Source organism: Kogia breviceps, chromosome 10 (assembly GCF_026419965.1).
Source record: "Kogia breviceps isolate mKogBre1 chromosome 10, mKogBre1 haplotype 1, whole genome shotgun sequence".
Classification (NCBI taxonomy): Eukaryota; Metazoa; Chordata; class Mammalia; order Artiodactyla; family Physeteridae; genus Kogia; species Kogia breviceps.
The window spans coordinates 68,356,710-68,373,035 of record NC_081319.1 but is presented as its reverse complement, the minus strand read 5'-3'; the positions used below and the strand labels follow the sequence as shown (position 1 = coordinate 68,373,035).

Sequence of the window (16,326 nt, the reverse complement as noted above, 5' to 3'; positions counted from 1 at the left end):
GATTCCTGGGAGAGGGTGTAAAACCCAGACTGGGGTTGGTCAGGAGAAAAATGGAGGAGAGAAATTGATGACAGTGAGTAAGGACAACACTTCTGAGAAGTTTTGTTGTAAACAGGGAGAGAGGGATGCTAGCTGGGGGAAAAGTGGGGTCAAGAAAGGGTTTCTGTTTAAATGGAAGAAATTAAAACATATTTCTATGTTGACAGCAAAGATCCAGTAGAGGAAAAACTAGATGCTCCTGGAAGGAAAAGGAACATGGCTGGGTGATGGGGGAGAAGAGGCATACACATGGGGGGTTGGCTGTGACTTCGGCCCCGCGAGCTGCCTCCCCTTCACCCCTGGCCCCAGTCTGACCCTGACTGGGAGAGCTAAGCCCAGGCCCCTGGGCTGGGCAGAACCAGTGAGGGGTAGAGAACGGCCTTCCCTGGGAGCTGGCCTGTGCAGGTGCCGAGTGTGGCTTCTGCTGCAGGTATCACTCTTCTCTAATGGTCCTGGGAGCTGACCTCATTACAGACAAGGGGATCGAAGCTCAGAGATGCTAAGCAACTCGGCAGGCCAGTGAGAGGCTGAATGGGGGGTGGGGTGTCAAGCTGCTCCCATCTGGCCGGACGTCCACATCCTGTTTCTTGAACTAGGGTCTGTGGACATCTGGGGATATGTTCTTGAGGTCAGACTCTCAGGGACCTAGGAGTTCCATGATGATTCTTGAACTTGGCATTTTCATTCGATGGCCTTCTGAAAGCGGTCTTTACAGATTGCAAAGACAACTTCTCTGCTCCTGTGATCATTTGCAGTTGGAAGTAGCTGTCACTGCCAGGGCTTCAGCCTCTGATGTCAGTATTTTCATCCTGGGGCCATATTCATCCTAGGATCATCCTGGGACAGAATTGTTTTCCTTCAAAAGGGGCCTAAGGCTGGCTCAAGTTCGGGGAGCCCTGGGCTGTACCACCACTGAGAGCCAGAAAGAGAGCCCCTGGGAGAGAGTCAGGAGCCATCACCCCCTGCCCCCGCTGCTGGGCAAGACCCTTCACCTCCCCGCCCCCGAGGGGGTGACCGTTACGGGCCCCCACCCCTAACCCCCCAAGACACTGGGGCTGGCTCAGGGTTCCCCAGGACGGGAGTTGGTGGAGAGCTGTGGCGGAGTTTGGCGGAAAAGATCTAGGGGTGGGGGGACCAGGCTGAGTTGTTTAGAGGTGCCCTACCCAGAAAGCAGGTGGCTTGATGGAGGTTGAAAGTTCAAGGGGAGGGGCTGGCAGACACTGTGGTGTGAATGGGGCTGAAGAAGGGGAGCCTGCTCTGTGACTTCTGGGGATGCCGGGGTGGTGGAACCTGGCCTCCGGAGCAGGACTCAGCGACGCTCAGAAAGGCCTGCGTGTTCCAGGGAGGTGACGAGGAGAATGGCTCAGCCACAGGCAGAGTCAGGAAAGAGGGCGACTGGCCAGGAAGCACAGGTGGCAGCTTCCTCCCCCATCTGAGTGTCAGTGGGTGAGCTGACCTGAGCCCCTGTCTGTGGGGTGGGCACCCCACGCTCATCTTTTGGGGGTCTGGGAAGATCCAGCATGTGCCAGGCTGCAGACAGGATGGAGGGGCGGCCCAGGGCTGGGGTGGAGGACTCCGGGCATGGGGAGTTATCCGCGAGGAAGTGTCAGGGAGGAGAGGAAAACAGAGGCTTAGAGAGCACTATGTGTAAGGCATGATGCTGTGTGTTTTATGTCTGCGCCTCCTAGAATCCTCTCAGTGGCCCCTCAAGGTAAGTATTATTACCCTGGATTTACATCTGGGGGATGTAAATTTTACTTGACCAGGGTCATATGGCTGGTCCAGGGTAGAACCACACACTAGACAGCTCTCCCTGGGCAGGGGGCATCCTAGGACCCTCTTATCCTGCTCCCTGGAAGTTTGCACAAGGGATGAAAACCAGTGTGTATGTTTGCACATTTGTATGTAGGTGCAGGTTTATATGTGTGTAGATGTGTGTGGTATGTCCACACACCTATGCCGATTACACGTGTGGACTTGAACCTGTGGGTGTGGTGCCCCAGGGCCCTTCGGCGCTCCCCTGCCCTGCTTTGCCAATGGAGTTAATGCCCCTGGGAGCAGTCTGCAGGCTGAGACTGGTGGGAGCGTGGCTATTTATCCCCTCACATGGGACAGCCCTGAGGCATAGGCTACACAGTTTTCTAGAGGCCCCCACGGGGTTGAGCCTCACACCTGGCGTTAGTGTCTTTCCATCCCTTCCCGTCTCCGCCTCACTTCCTCACCCCCGATTTGTGTTCCAGCCATCACCTCCCAGCTGAAACACTTGCACTCACATCCTTGTCAGGACCTGCTTGTGGGGCTTCTCAGCCGACAGTGAGTCTGAATGACCACATGCTTGTAGGAGTGTCATGCTAATTGTGTAGCTGTATATTGGGTTGGCCAAAAAGTTTGGGTTTTTGTAAGATGTTACAAAAAGCCAAACGAGGGACTTCCCTGATGGGCCAGTGGTTAAGACTTCGCTTTCCAGTGCAGGGGGTGTAGGTTCGATCCCTGGTCAGGGAGCTAAGATCCCACATGCCTCGTGCCAGAAAACCAAAACATAAAAACAGGGCTTCCCTGGTGGCGTAGTGGTTGAGAGTCCGCCTGCCGATGCACGGGACCCGGGTTCGTGCCCCGGTCCGGGAAGAGGAAGATCCCACATGCCGCGGAGCGGCTGGGCCCATGAGCCATGGCCGCTGAGCCTGCGCGTCCGGAGCCTGTGCTTCGCAACTGAAGAGGCCACAGCGGTGAGAGGCCTGCGTACCACAAAAAACAACAAACAAACAACCCCCCCCCCCATAAAAACAGAAGCAATATTGTAACAAATTCAATAAAGACTTTAAAAATGGTCCACATCAAAAAAAAAAAATCTTAAAAAAAGCCCAAACGAACTTTTGGTCAACCCAATATATAGAATATGTATTTATATGGACACTTATGTTTCTACATGTTTGAACATAGATGTGTGTATAGGGATGTATATAAATGCATGCAGGTTTGTGTGTTGCTAATTTATATGTGTAGGTGTGAAAATATGGGAATGTATATGTAGCTGATTTTGTATACCTTTATGTGAGGGAATGTGTGTGTGTGTGTGTGTGTGTGTGTGTGTGTGTGTGTGTGTGTGTGTGTGTGTACACATGAGCCTAGAACTCAGGAGGATTGCGGCTGGGTGGGGTGAGTAGTTGTGGAAAGGTGAGCAGGGAGACAGGGAGGAACTCTGATTATTTCAACCTTGAAAACTCATTTCAATTACAATTTACAACCTGCAGACAAAGGCTGCAGTAGCCTAGTAACCACAGCTGCGGGGTTTTGAGGGAGAAAATCCTCTCCCGGATGGTTCGGGGCTGGCTGTCATCCGTGGCCGAACCAAACACACCTCCAGCTCACTGTGCCTCAGGACACAATTAGGACATCTTCAAACTGTTGCTGCTGTCATTGCTGCCACGTGTCTGGAATTTATCTCCTCTAGGAGCTCTCGGAAATGTGTGTCTTGTTTCCGGCCAGACCTGTGGTTCCCCTGTCTGGGCCTGGGGGTCCCAACCACCCATGAAAGGGGATTCTCTGAGCCCCCACTTCCCTCCATGGCCATCTGCCTCCTCCAGCCCTGGAGACAGGGATGCTTAGCTCCTGCTTAGGCCTGGCCAGACAACTGGGGCAAGGCCTGAGCCCCAGAGAAGGGGGAAGGCAGGTCGGGGCTGGATGGAGGGAGAAGAAGGAGGCAGACAGTTCAGGGTGGTAGAAATTCTTTGGGAGCCAGAGAGATCCAGGTTCAAATCCAAGCCACTCACCAGCCAGGCCAATCCCCAGGTGGGTAGGAACACCTGCTGGGGGCCAGGATTCCCTCAAGACTCTGGGTACCGTACTCGACCATCTGCAAATCTCAGTTACCTCCTCGTGACGGGGGCCAGTGTGGCCTACGTCCCAGAGGCTCGAGGAAGAGGAAGCACCAGCCATGCTGCAGGGTTATTTGCTGAAGAGTCGAGGGTGTGCAGAGAGCTGCACTGGTTATGGGCACAGCTTCCGACGTTCAGGACAGCATGTCTTGACCTTGTTTGACTTGTGTTTGTGATCCCTTCCCCCTCCCCCAAAGGGAGCACGCTTAGGCTCTGTCATTGTTGCTTCCTGTGGGGCTCAGGGGAAGTGCTCTTGGAGTTTGAGGGGTGTGTGTGTGTGTGTGTGTGTGTAGGGGGTCCCACTCAAGGCCCACCGCTCCCTTTCCAATTAAGGCCCTTTGCAGGGCACCTCACTGCCCTGTTATCTCATTTGTAAATGGGGGCAGACTTGAGACAAAAGTCAAGGACATGGAAGTGTGTTGGGAAATCTCTAGAAGTCCATGGTTGGCACCATGATAACTCTGGGGTGGAGATCCCAAAGAGGCAGTGCTCAAGGGCCGCTGACAGCCCACAGTCCACAGGACCCCAAAGCCGTTCCTACGGGAGCCTCCCCAGGCAGAGGTGGGCTCCCCTGGTGAGGACCTCCTGTGGGGTCATCTGTATTCCAGTGCCGGTGCAGGTGGCTTCGTGACCCCACTGAGAGCACGTGGTCCTGGACCTGAGTGGCCCAGGGATGGATGCTTCAGCTGGACCACTGAGGAGGGACCCCCCTGGGAAGATAGGGAGAGGAGGGGGCTGAGGGCAGCTCAGCCAGGGTCCCTTGGCCTGGTGTGTCCTTGGCCTTGGGATAGAGCTGCTGCTTCTCTGCAGTGGCGGCAGCCTCCGCCTCCGTCCTGGTTAATAATTCAGTCTCTCATCCATATGAAATGAGGGCGTGATGGGAGCTTTGGGAGCATGGAGCAGCGGGATACAGAGGGCAGGACCTGGGGGCTGGGGGTGATGGTGGGGTCTGGGGCTGGGGCCTTCCATGCAACCCTGCCCCAGGCCCCTCTGTCACCCTTTGGGGACAGGATTGTCCCTTGCGCTTCTCTCCTGGCTCTCAGAAGCTGTGATCAGAAGGCTTGAACAAGAGAGCAGGCTGCTGAGGCTGGAGAACTTGCCTCTCCTGTCCATCCATCTCTGTTTGTACCGTGGCCTAGAGAGAGCTTTGCCTGTTAGCAAAGCTCTGCTGTCCCAGGAGCTCCGAGGAAGGCAGGGCTTGGAACTCTTTGTACCCTTGTGTTTAACAAACTTCTGCAGCACCTGGCAAGCAACAGGCCCCTCTTTATGACCCGTTGTGAATATAAACCCATTTGTCCTCATAGGGACCCTATCCCGACCTATGAGGTAAGTACCATCATTATCCTCATTTTGCAGATGAAGAAACTGAAGCCCAAAAGATGAGGTGGCAGGTCCAAGGTCACAGCTAGAGGACATGGTAGAGCTGGGGTTTCAGCCCAGACAGTCTTGTGTGAATGAAGTGTAGTGGGTAACCAGGGGCTTAGCTGACCCCTGGGAGAGCCAGGTGAGCCCCCTTGAACACTACCCTGTCTCCAGCCCTAAGGCCATGCCGTAAAAGCTGTGGGCTCTCTCTGGACCCAGCAGTGCCCCCACAGCCAACTGGGCATCTGCCCCTAAACTGTCCAGTCTGTGTACTGGGGACCTTTGATCTCTGACCCTGATGTTGGGGTACTGGAGTCAGGTTCTGACCTTGGTCACAGAGTCTTGATGGCCAAGACAGGGATATGAGATGTACCATCAGCTCCGTGGGAGCCCTGGGCAGCAGGGCACAGTGACCATGCATTGGCTAAAAATAGAGGAATCTAGGGCGTGATCTGTGGATCCCTGGGGCCTCAACCTGACCCCCCACATGACAGACATGGGAGACCCAGGCCTGTAGCCCATGTGGTGGGACACAGGTGCAGCCACTCACCCTGCTGGCCGCTGGGGAATTACTTCTGTAAGGTGCAGCACTGGCCCTCTAGCAGGGAGGCATGGGTGTGTGTGTGTGTGTGTGTAAATTTCATTGTCCTGGCCTTGAGGGAGGAGGCTGCAGGCCATGCTGTATGCAGGGGCTGTGGGGGGGGGAAGCTGGGGTTCCCTAGCACTCTCTCTTCCTCTCCTCTGCCATCCTCCGGTCCCTCTGTCCTCACCTCAGAGCCCCTGCCCCATCCCCCCGCCCCCACTTTCCTGCCCTCCCCCTGCAGTCAGGCTCTTACACTCTCAGGTGTAGTGTGGTGCACAGGCTGGGAGCTGGAGCACCTGGTCAAATCCAGCTCTTTGTGGTCCTGGAATGCCAGTGAGCTTTTCTGTGCCTCAGTTTTTCCATCACTATAATGGGGATAATTACACACCTCATAGCATTGTTCTGAGTATTCAATGACTTAATATACATAAAGAGCTTAGAAGAGTGCCTGACACAGAGTGGATGCTCCATAGAAGTCAGCAGCCTTTGGGACTTCCCTAGTGGCACAGTGGTTAAGAATCCACCTGCCAATGCAGGGTACATGGGTTCGATCCCTGGTCTGGGAAGATCCCACATGCTGCGGAGCAACTAAGCCCGTGTGCCACAACTACTAAGCCTGTGAGCCACAACTACTGAGCCCGTGTGCCACAACTACTGAAGCCCATGTGCCCTAGAGCCCACGCGCCACAACTGCTGAGCCCACACGCCGCAACTATTGAAGCCCGCGCGCTCTAGGGCCTGCATGCTGCAACTACTGAGCCCACGTGCTGCGGCTACCAAAGCCCACGTGCCTAGAGCCCGTGCTCTGCAGCGAGAGAAGCCACCACAGTGAGAAGCCTGTGCACCACAACGAAGAGTAGCCCCTGCTCGCTACAACTAGAGAAAGCCCATGTGTAGCCACGAAGACCCAATGCAGCCAAAAATAAATTAAAAATTAAAAAAAAATAAACAGGAGCAAGTTTAAAAAAAAAGAAGAAGAAGTTAGCAGTCCTTATTCTTCATCATCGTTATTACTCAGGCCCCAGGCCAGGAGCTCCTCCTCCTCCAGAAAGCCTTCCTGGCCTGCTCTGGCCCCAGGACCTCTGTAGCCCACCTTAGAAACCCTCTATTCTGACCACTTAAACATAACAACAATGTGGCTTAGTCAGCTACTATGTGCCACGTGTTTTCTGTATCTCATCTCATTTAAGCCTCACAGCACTTCTGTGAGGCAGGATGATGATCTTTTTACCAAGAGGACATCGAGACCTCCGGCAGCCAAAGAGTTTGCACAGGGCCCAGAGCAGAGGGGTTGGGTGTGCCCAGAGCCCAGGGGGTGAGGATGGGAGGTCACAGTGCCCTGGGGAGCCACTGCTGTTTGCAGTGAGAAGGGGTTGAGTGGGGTGGGTTCCCCATTTTGCAAAGCTCACTCACCGTGGCTAATGGGGGTATGTCACTGACATGGGGGAGGAGTGGATGGGGATGATGGTACCTTCTGGTGTCTGGGGCATCTGGAAGTCATTGAGGGCATCTGGTGTCCTGAATCTTGAGGGACATGTGGCAGGTCTCTCACCCTCTCTGGGCCTCAGTTTCCCCACCCGTACCCTGTGCTGGGGCTACCCATGGGTGAGCTGCTGTAGGGCACCACTGCCCTCATCGACAGTCACAGCTCCTGCCTGTGTGAGGGCCAGCTGTTCCCGTGTTTGGTCCAGGCCAGGCTGGGGGAGGGCAGGCAAGCACCACGGCCACAGGGAGACCCGCAGGCTCACTGCCCTCCAAGGGTGACGGGGACAAGGGAGCCTGCCCTGGCTGTTCTGGGGCCTCAGGGCACAGGGTCCAGTGGTACAGTAGTGAGGGCCTCAGACACCATCCCGCGGGCCCTCCACAAGACCATCTCCTGGGGTGATGGAGCGAGCACTGGGCCAGGGGCCCGGAGACCTAGGTGTGCCCAGGTGGGCTCCCTGGGCCCCAGGGGACTGCTGTGGTTCCCACCATACATCTGTGAGGATGGTGGGCCTCATGGGCGCCCCCACTCTGAATATTTTGTTGCAGGCCGCGAGCGCATTGGGCAGGACTCGGCATACGAGCAGGAGGGGAAGGTGCAGTTTGTGATTGACGCCGTGTACGCCATGGGCCACGCGCTGCACGCCATGCACCGTGACCTGTGTCCGGGCCGCGTGGGGCTCTGCCCGCGCATGGACCCTGTGGACGGCACCCAGCTGCTCAAGTACATCCGCAGTGTCAATTTCTCAGGTGGGGGCACCACCCAACCCTGGAGAAGGGGTCCTGGGGCTCCATGGGGTGGGAGTGCGTGGGGGTCTCTTCAGATGCTTCCAAGGGGTTGCATACAGAGGTGTCTCTGCCCTGGGCTCACGATCCTTCCTGACTCTGGGTGAAGGCTCAGCAAAGAAACTGAGTGTGTGACTCCCACGGGCCCCTGCAGGCATCGCGGGGAACCCTGTGACCTTCAATGAGAACGGAGATGCCCCTGGGCGCTATGACATCTACCAGTACCAGCTGCACAACGGCTCTGCCGAGTACAAGGTCATCGGCTCCTGGACTGACCACCTGCACCTCAGAGTAAGCACCTGGCGGGAGGGCAGGGAGGGGTCCCGGGGGGCTAGGCGGTGGAGAGAGGCCACCCCAACCCCGGGAGGGGAGGCCAAGGGGAGGCAGCCGCCGACTAGCCCTGCCCCCCAGGTTTGCTGCTGCCAAGTTGGGGCTTCCTTCCATGCCCCACACTAGATCTCAGAGGGCCCTGAGCCCCCCAACGCTGAAACAGAAGAACAGGGCGACTGGGTTTCTGCTGCCCTTCCTGCCCCTGCCCTTTCCCTTGGCCTGGGGTCTTCTTGCCTACGGCCCCTTCGCAGGGTAAGAACTCTGGATAGATGAAGTCACGCTGGAGTTCAGGGGCTCAAAGTTTTGGGGGGTCGGTGGGGAGAGAGGTGAGGAGGGGGAGGGCTGCGTCTGGACAGAGGAGGACGATGTCTTAAGGCAAAGAGCACAGCCTGCTCTTCTCTAAGCATGAACTCTCCTAAGAGCCACTTATTTAGAACTGATGCTTTGAATACGGTTCCCAACTGTGGTCAGGCTCCCTTTGCCCAATGCCTGGAGCTCTATGGGGCTCTCGCTTACTTTCCAGAACTTTGTGACACATTCAGTAGGGCGTGCCAGCCTCTATCGCTCCTTAGCTTGCAGCAGTTGTGTCTTCAGAGACGTGTAACAGTGACTAGCACTCATTTAGAGCAAGATGCAAAGAAACGCTAACCTGTGGGCACACATGAGTGGTCCTCTGATTGAATCTTTATTCCTTGTTCTCTTCTGAACCCAAGTCCCTGCGCCGCCTGGAGGAGGCCCGGTGGGCTGAGCCATAGCACATTTCTTCTTGAGGGTGCACAGGAGTCACCTGCGGGGTCTTGTTAAAACTCAGATTCTGTGTCAGTGGGTCTGGGGTGAACCAAAAATTTCCATTTCCAACAGGCTCCTGGGTAATGCTGCTGTGGCCGGTCTGGGGACCACTTTGAGTAGCAAGGCCTCATGGGGCTGGGAGTCAGGACTGCTGGGTTCTCTGCACTCTGCCATGTGACCTAGGTTGTCACTGCTGGTCTCTGGGCGTTCCTCCATACGACCCTTGGGAGTATTGTATTCGAGCAGGATTCCCCCATGGTCAGCTGGGTCTGAATCCTGCCCCAGGGAGCTTATTTAATTAAATGCAGCTGTTGGATTCAGCTGATCCTGGCAGGGCCCGGGCAGCTGGATTTTAGCCATCTAACTAAAATCACTAAGTGATTCAGATTGGTGCCACCAGTGGGGTGGTCCAGGGCACTTGGCGGCATGTCCTGAGGCCCTCTCCTCTGTGCTGTTGTTGCCAGATAGAGCGGATGCACTGGCCAGGGAGCGGGCAGCAGCTGCCCCGCTCCATCTGCAGCCTGCCCTGCCAGCCGGGTGAGCGGAAGAAGACGGTGAAGGGCATGCCCTGCTGCTGGCACTGTGAGCCCTGCACGGGGTACCAGTACCAGGTGGACCGCTACACCTGCAAGACATGTCCCTACGACATGCGGCCCACAGAGAACCGCACGGGCTGCCAGCCCATCCCCATCATCAAGCTTGAGTGGGACTCACCCTGGGCCGTGCTGCCCCTCTTCCTGGCTGTGGTGGGCATCGCTGCCACGCTCTTCGTGGTGGTCACCTTCGTGCGCTACAACGACACGCCCATCGTCAAGGCCTCGGGCCGCGAGCTGAGTTACGTGCTGCTGGCGGGCATCTTCCTGTGCTACGCCACCACCTTCCTCATGATCGCCGAGCCCGACCTGGGTACCTGCTCTCTGCGCCGGATCTTCCTGGGGCTCGGCATGAGCATCAGCTATGCGGCCCTCCTCACCAAGACCAACCGCATCTATCGCATCTTCGAGCAGGGCAAGCGGTCGGTCAGCGCCCCGCGCTTCATCAGCCCCGCCTCGCAGCTGGCCATAACCTTCAGCCTCATCTCCCTGCAGCTGCTGGGCATCTGCGTGTGGTTTGTAGTGGACCCCTCCCATTCGGTGGTGGACTTCCAGGACCAGAGGACGCTCGACCCCCGCTTCGCCAGGGGCGTGCTCAAGTGTGACATCTCGGACCTGTCGCTCATCTGCCTGCTGGGCTACAGCATGCTGCTCATGGTCACGTGCACCGTGTACGCCATCAAGACGCGCGGAGTGCCTGAGACCTTCAATGAGGCCAAGCCCATCGGCTTCACCATGTACACCACCTGCATCGTCTGGCTCGCCTTTATCCCCATCTTCTTTGGTACCTCGCAGTCGGCTGACAAGGTGAGTGGCAGGGGCTGGGGGTGGGTGACGGCGGTAAGCAGGGGGCAGCCTCCTGGGGCTAATTGACCTCTCACCTTGCTCTGGAAGTGCCTTCATTCCTGCCTCATTCTGTCTTCTCTCTGTCTCAGTTTTCTCTCCAGGTTCTGGGTTTCTCTCCTCTCTCTCTTCCTTTCTCTTCTCCTGCCTCCTCTCCCGTTTCTCTCTGCCCCACCACCCCCATCTTCCTCTGCCTCATCTCTCTCCTTCCTGCTCCTTCCCACCCTCTCTCTACCCTCCGCCTCTCCTCTCTCCCTCTCCTGTCTCTTTCCCTATCTCTCCGTCCCTGCCTCTCCCGCCCCACCTTTTTCTCCTCCCCATCTCCTTCCCACCTTCCTCTCTCCTCTCTGCCAGCCTGGGATGCTGCCCCCACTTTCATTCTTTTTTCTAGCTGTGCCATGTGGCTTGTGGGATCTTAGTTCTCTGACCAGGGATCAAACCCCGGGCCCTCGGCAGTGAGAGCGTGGAGTCCTAACCACTGGACTGCCAGGGAATTCCCCATTCTTTTCTATACTTTCCCTTACCTCTCTCCCTACTCAACCCATCTTCCTTTCTGTCCACTCCTCTTTTCTTCCTCCTCTCTCCACCCTCTTCTCTGCCCTTGCAGGATCCCCATGGGTCCCTGAGGTGGGTGATGTACTGGGCACTCGCTCCCTCGCTCCCTGGCTCCAAGCCACCCCGAAGGCCAGGTGGGGATACCTGGCAACATCAGCTGAGGGTCCACCCTCCACTGGCTGGGGCTGCCGATGAACTGCCTCTTGCTGGCTCTGTCAGGCCATCCTGCCAGCCTGGCCTGAGGGTCTAGATACACCCCAAGGGCCCCGTGGACTCTGCCCACATCACTGCCCCAGCGCTGCCTGGGTGCTGGGGGGTTTTATCTTGAAGGATTGGGAGTCACAGAAGTCAGAGGCCAGAGGTATAGGGAGAATCAGAGGGACCGAGGACCCCAGCTCTGTGTCTAACTGTGGGATCCTGGGCAAGCCAGCTGGCCTCTCTGCTTCAGTTTCTTCATCAATAGATTGGGGCCATGACCCTTCCTCTGCAGTCCTTACAGGTGTTGTAACAATCACACAACATGAGGGGTGTAAAAGCCATTTACCCACCGTAAGGAGGCTGGGGCTGGGAAGGAGGGTGGAGGGGACGAGGTCAAGGGGCAGACAGAGCAGATGGTTTAGGACCCAGAGGCTGTGGGAAGGATATTGGCTTTTACTGGGAGTGAGAAGGGAGCCACTGTGGGGTCCTGAGCAGGGAGGGATGAGTTGGGACATAGGTTTAAAAGGATCCCCTGGCTGCTGGGTGGAGCCCTGCTGGAGGTGGTTGTAATGATCCCAACAGGAGCTGCTGGCAGCAGGAGTCCTGCTGTGTCAGGGGGTGGGGCTGGCTGGGTTTCCGATGGAGTGCCTGTGGGATGAGAGGCGCAGAGGGGAGTCAGGATGACTCCACAGTCGTTGGTGTGAGCGATGGGAAGGAAGGAGTGTCTGCACTGGGGTTGGGGGGTGCGGGGTGGGGTAGAGACGGCAGCGGAGCCTATGGGGGGGCGGAGATCCGGAAGTCCTCTGGAGGTGCTGAGTTTGGGATGCCCATGAGATGTCCAAGTGCAGCTGTTGAGTCAGTGGTTGACTATGTGAGTCTGGGGTTCAGGGACGAGGGCTGGGTTAGATCTGTACCTGGGGGAGTCACCATCCTGTGGACAGCATTTCAGGAGTGAGCCTGGGTGTGAGCTCCTAGGGATGCTTGGCCTCAGTGAGGCAGCAGTCAAAGCAACCACGGATGGCTGCTTGTCATGTGTTAGGCACTTCACCCGGGGGTCAGCAGACACCACAACAGTGGGCTAGGGTAGATTCACCATCCCTGTTTACAGATGAGGACGTGGAGGCACAGAGAGGTGAAGTGACTTGTCTAAGGTCACACAGCAAGTAGGCACAGAGAGGTGAAGTGACTTGTCTAAGGTCACACAGCAAGTAGGAGGCACAGCTGGACTACTTGAACCTACTTTGTCTAACTCAGGAGCCCCTCCCAAGCCCACACCACTCCCTGCAGCTCTGGGGCACCTCTCCCCCTGGGCCTTCCTTGGTAGGTGCCTACCCCTTCTCCAGCAGCTCCTCAAGGGCAGGAGCTGTGCCCTCCATTCCAAATCCCTTGGGTCTGGTGCAGAGAGGCCTGTGGCCTGTCTTCCAATGGTGACCCAGCAGGCTGGGGGTTCTGAGAAGCAGACCTTGAGGCTGGCAGTGAGCGCCCTGAGGTCTGAGACCAGACCTGGCTCCAGGCCACCCTGCACACCTGAGCCAAAGCCACCGCCGCTGAGGAACAGCTCGCACGGTGGGCTGGGTCTCCACCCCCAGCAGGCCAGCAAGAGACCTTCCCCACTGAGGGCAGGTGCAGGCAGAAGCCCGCACGCCCTGCAGCACCCAGGGGGCCCATGGAGCCATCAGGGGAGGCCGCCCACGACCCCAGGAAGCTGGCAGCTTGAGACATTACCCTCAACAATCCCAGGAGACCCCTTCCCTCGCCTCCTCAAGGTGTAAAGGTACACAGCCAGGTGGCCGACAGCATGGTGGTTCATGCCCTTGCTCTGCCTTCCCATAACTTCCCCTGACTGCCAGCCAGCACGCTGCTCTCTGTCATCCTGGTACCAGACCCTCCCACCTCCAGGCGCTGGGGCCCAGCCCCACTCTCGGCACCCTCCCCCCATCTCTCCAGGCAACACCCCCTGCCTCTGATTTCTCGCTTTTTAGGAGGCTCCTCTCAGTACAGATTATGAAAAGGAGCCTCTGAGATGATCTCCTCTGAGGCCCAGAGAGGGCGAGGGACCTGCCCAGGGTCACAAAGCAGGCTGGCCCACACCAGCATATGGTTCTGAGACCCAGCTCTGCCCCTGATGGCGTCAACCCTCCTTCTCTGGGCTTCTGAATGAGGTGAGGGTGGGGAGGGGAGCTCTGAAGTCCCTCCAGTTAAGACCACCAGGTTTCTTAGAGGCTCAGGCAACCCTGGGGCTCTATCTGTGCTGTGTCATGTCTGAGCTACAAACAGCCCCAATGACTGCTGGGTCCTGGGTGCTAGTGTGTGTGTGTGTGTGTGTGTGTAGATGGAGTGGAGTGGGGTTCCTATGAGGAGTTGTGTTATGGGTACAGAAGTATGTGTGTACAGAATGTGTGTGTTCCTTTTTGTGCACATTGAGCAGTGGATGGGCAGTGTGTGTGTGTATGTGTGCATATTGAGTGGGGATGGACAGGTGTGTGCACTGAGGGTTCATGGGTGCTAGGGTGTGTTTGGGTGTGTAGATTAAGTGTGCGTGCTCAGCAGTGTATGTGCAGATGTTTGAGTGTAGGTGTGTGTGTGCACAGGTGTATGTGTGTGTTCAAGTATGTGTGCAGGTGTGTTGAGTGCATCTGTGTGTGTGCACACATGTGTGTACCCAGGTAAATGAAGGGGTGTGTGTGTGTGTGTGTGTGTGAGAGCCCAGGTGTATCTGAGTCAGGTAGGAGTGTGTGGCTGTGAGTTCAAGTGTGTGTGTATGAATGCAGAGTTGCATGGGTACATAAGTGTGGATTTGTGAGCATCTGTGCATGCCCTGGTGTGTGCACATGCGTACTTGGCAACCCCGCCCGTCCCTCAGGCTGCAGGTGGCGCCGAGTGAGGCTGTCCATGTTGCGCTGGTGAGCAGGTGACCGGATCTCCCATGTTGGCCTGGATTTCCAGGGCTCACCTGCGTAGCCGCGTGCCATTACCCTGAGCTGACTGGGGCATTGTCTCTCCACCGGTTGGGGTTACTGCTCAGCCAGGCTGGGGCGGGCCATGGCCTCAGAGGCTGGCCAGGTTGTGGGGAAGGTCATTTGTCTGGTTTGTTATATTGAGGATCTCAGGACCCACCAGGGTCAGCCTGGGCAGAAACACGAAGCAGGCGGACTCCTCTGTGACCCCCACCAGACCGAGCACAAAACAGGAACTTCATTGTCCACCTCCACAGCAGCTCCTTTCTTTGCCTTTCGCCCCACCCCAGGTGACCTCTGTCCTCCCCCATCAAACCCAGCTCTGACAGCCTCCTTCACTCTGGAGCAGTGACTCGTGAGGCTAAGGCAGGATTCCTTGCAGGGGACGGAGTGTAGCAAGGGCCTGACCAAAGTCAAAGAGGGGAGCAGGAAGGGTGGCAGTTCAGGCTGGAGGATGGGTGGATGGGAGAGAAGGTGAAATCACATCCTGGAAGAAGAGAGAAGGTAAAATCACATCCTAGAAGCCGCCTCTTATTCTGCATCCGTTTGAGACCTGCGTCCGTGCCTGGGCCCCATCCCTGTAGGCTAGAGGTTCCAGAGGACCGCTGCTTCTCTGACAGGGTTAACACACTACCACCTCCTGGTGATGACATTCACCTTCACCCCGGGGGACCCCAGAACAATGCTGGAGCCAGTGGTGGAGTGAGAACTCCAGACCCTGGGGCAAGGAGAGGGGCTGGGGTGCGCAGCCCCACTTCTTTGCACAGAGCCAGCCACCTCCAGCTTAGGCATGGCTAGAGGAGCCCCCAGGACCCATGCTGGTGGGGAGGGGCCCCAGCAGACGAGGGGGGCAGCTTTGTCCAAGTTTGACCTCTTTACACCCCTCCTTGTATTCTGTGTGCAGAAAGGCTCCTAGGCTGAAAAACAGATTAGAACAGAAACGGAGGCCTGTGCTTGGGGCTGGCTCCATGGTTTTCAGGGACAGGAGCAAAATGAAAACGAAGGCCCCTTGTTCAAAAATTATTCAGGATTCAAGGTGGCGGCCGCAAGGTGTTAAACCGAGTGTGCATGCCCATGGAGCGAACTCTGCCTGTGTTAGTGGAGGGGGCTCAGCATACCTCAGTGGATCAGGGCAGAGTGGAATCTGGAACCCAGCCCCCTGACCCCCACACAGGGCTGTGTCCACTGCAGGCCTCACTCTGCCCAGAGAGGGTACTTGACCCCTGTCCCACCATCCTCATATTGGCCCAACCATACCTCCTTCCCATCAACAAGTTGGGGGCAAAAGACCTAAGACGGATATCTGCCCTGGAAATGCACCCTTATACCCAAGAACCTCCAGTGCAAAAGGAGAGACACCCCTGCCTTCAGGAAACCCCCAGTCTAATGAGGGAGACACACCTTGTCCCCACGGGACCCCCAGTCAATAGTGAAGACGCAGATAACAAGCCCGTTCTTGCTTAGCCCAGATTTCCACTGTCTTCTCCAAGGGTCTGTTATGATATTCTGGAGACTGTCCCCCTTCACTCCTTCCGCCCTGGCCCCCAGTGCCATCCAGGGGGTGGGAGAGGTGGCCAGCACCCTCCTACTGGCTTGTCGTGACCTCTCCTGGGCCACATGCTGGGCTGCAGCACTGTGCCTGTCGGTGAGAGTGTGGGTTGTGTGTAGGACAGAGGGGTGTGTGCTCACTAGGGAACAAGCTCTCATTTCCCCAGGCCTTTGACATTTTCTGAATGGTGGCAAATGAAACAGCCTCTCTACACTCCTAGCCTCCTCCCCCCACCCCACCCCTCTCTGGTGCCCTGTAAGTTTCATGTGACCTCACAGTCTGCACTTGGGTAGCCTCATGGTTTGGATGAGGTAGGTGCTATTATCCCATTGTACTGTTGAGAAAACTGAGGGCTGGAGAGGGGATGAGACTTCCTCAAGGTCAC

At 56.9% G+C, this 16,326-nt stretch overlaps 1 protein-coding gene across 1 annotated transcript in view; it reads left to right on the top strand.

The window, feature by feature from the left end:
• Positions 1–16,326, top strand: part of GRM4 (glutamate metabotropic receptor 4) — a 115,029-nt gene that overhangs the window by 90,085 nt on the left and 8,618 nt on the right. Inside the window, 3 exon segments of the mRNA XM_067006046.1 lie at positions 7,891–8,091; positions 8,282–8,418; positions 9,711–10,646. Of these exon segments, the coding sequence (XP_066862147.1) occupies positions 7,891–8,091; positions 8,282–8,418; positions 9,711–10,646 (1,274 nt within the window).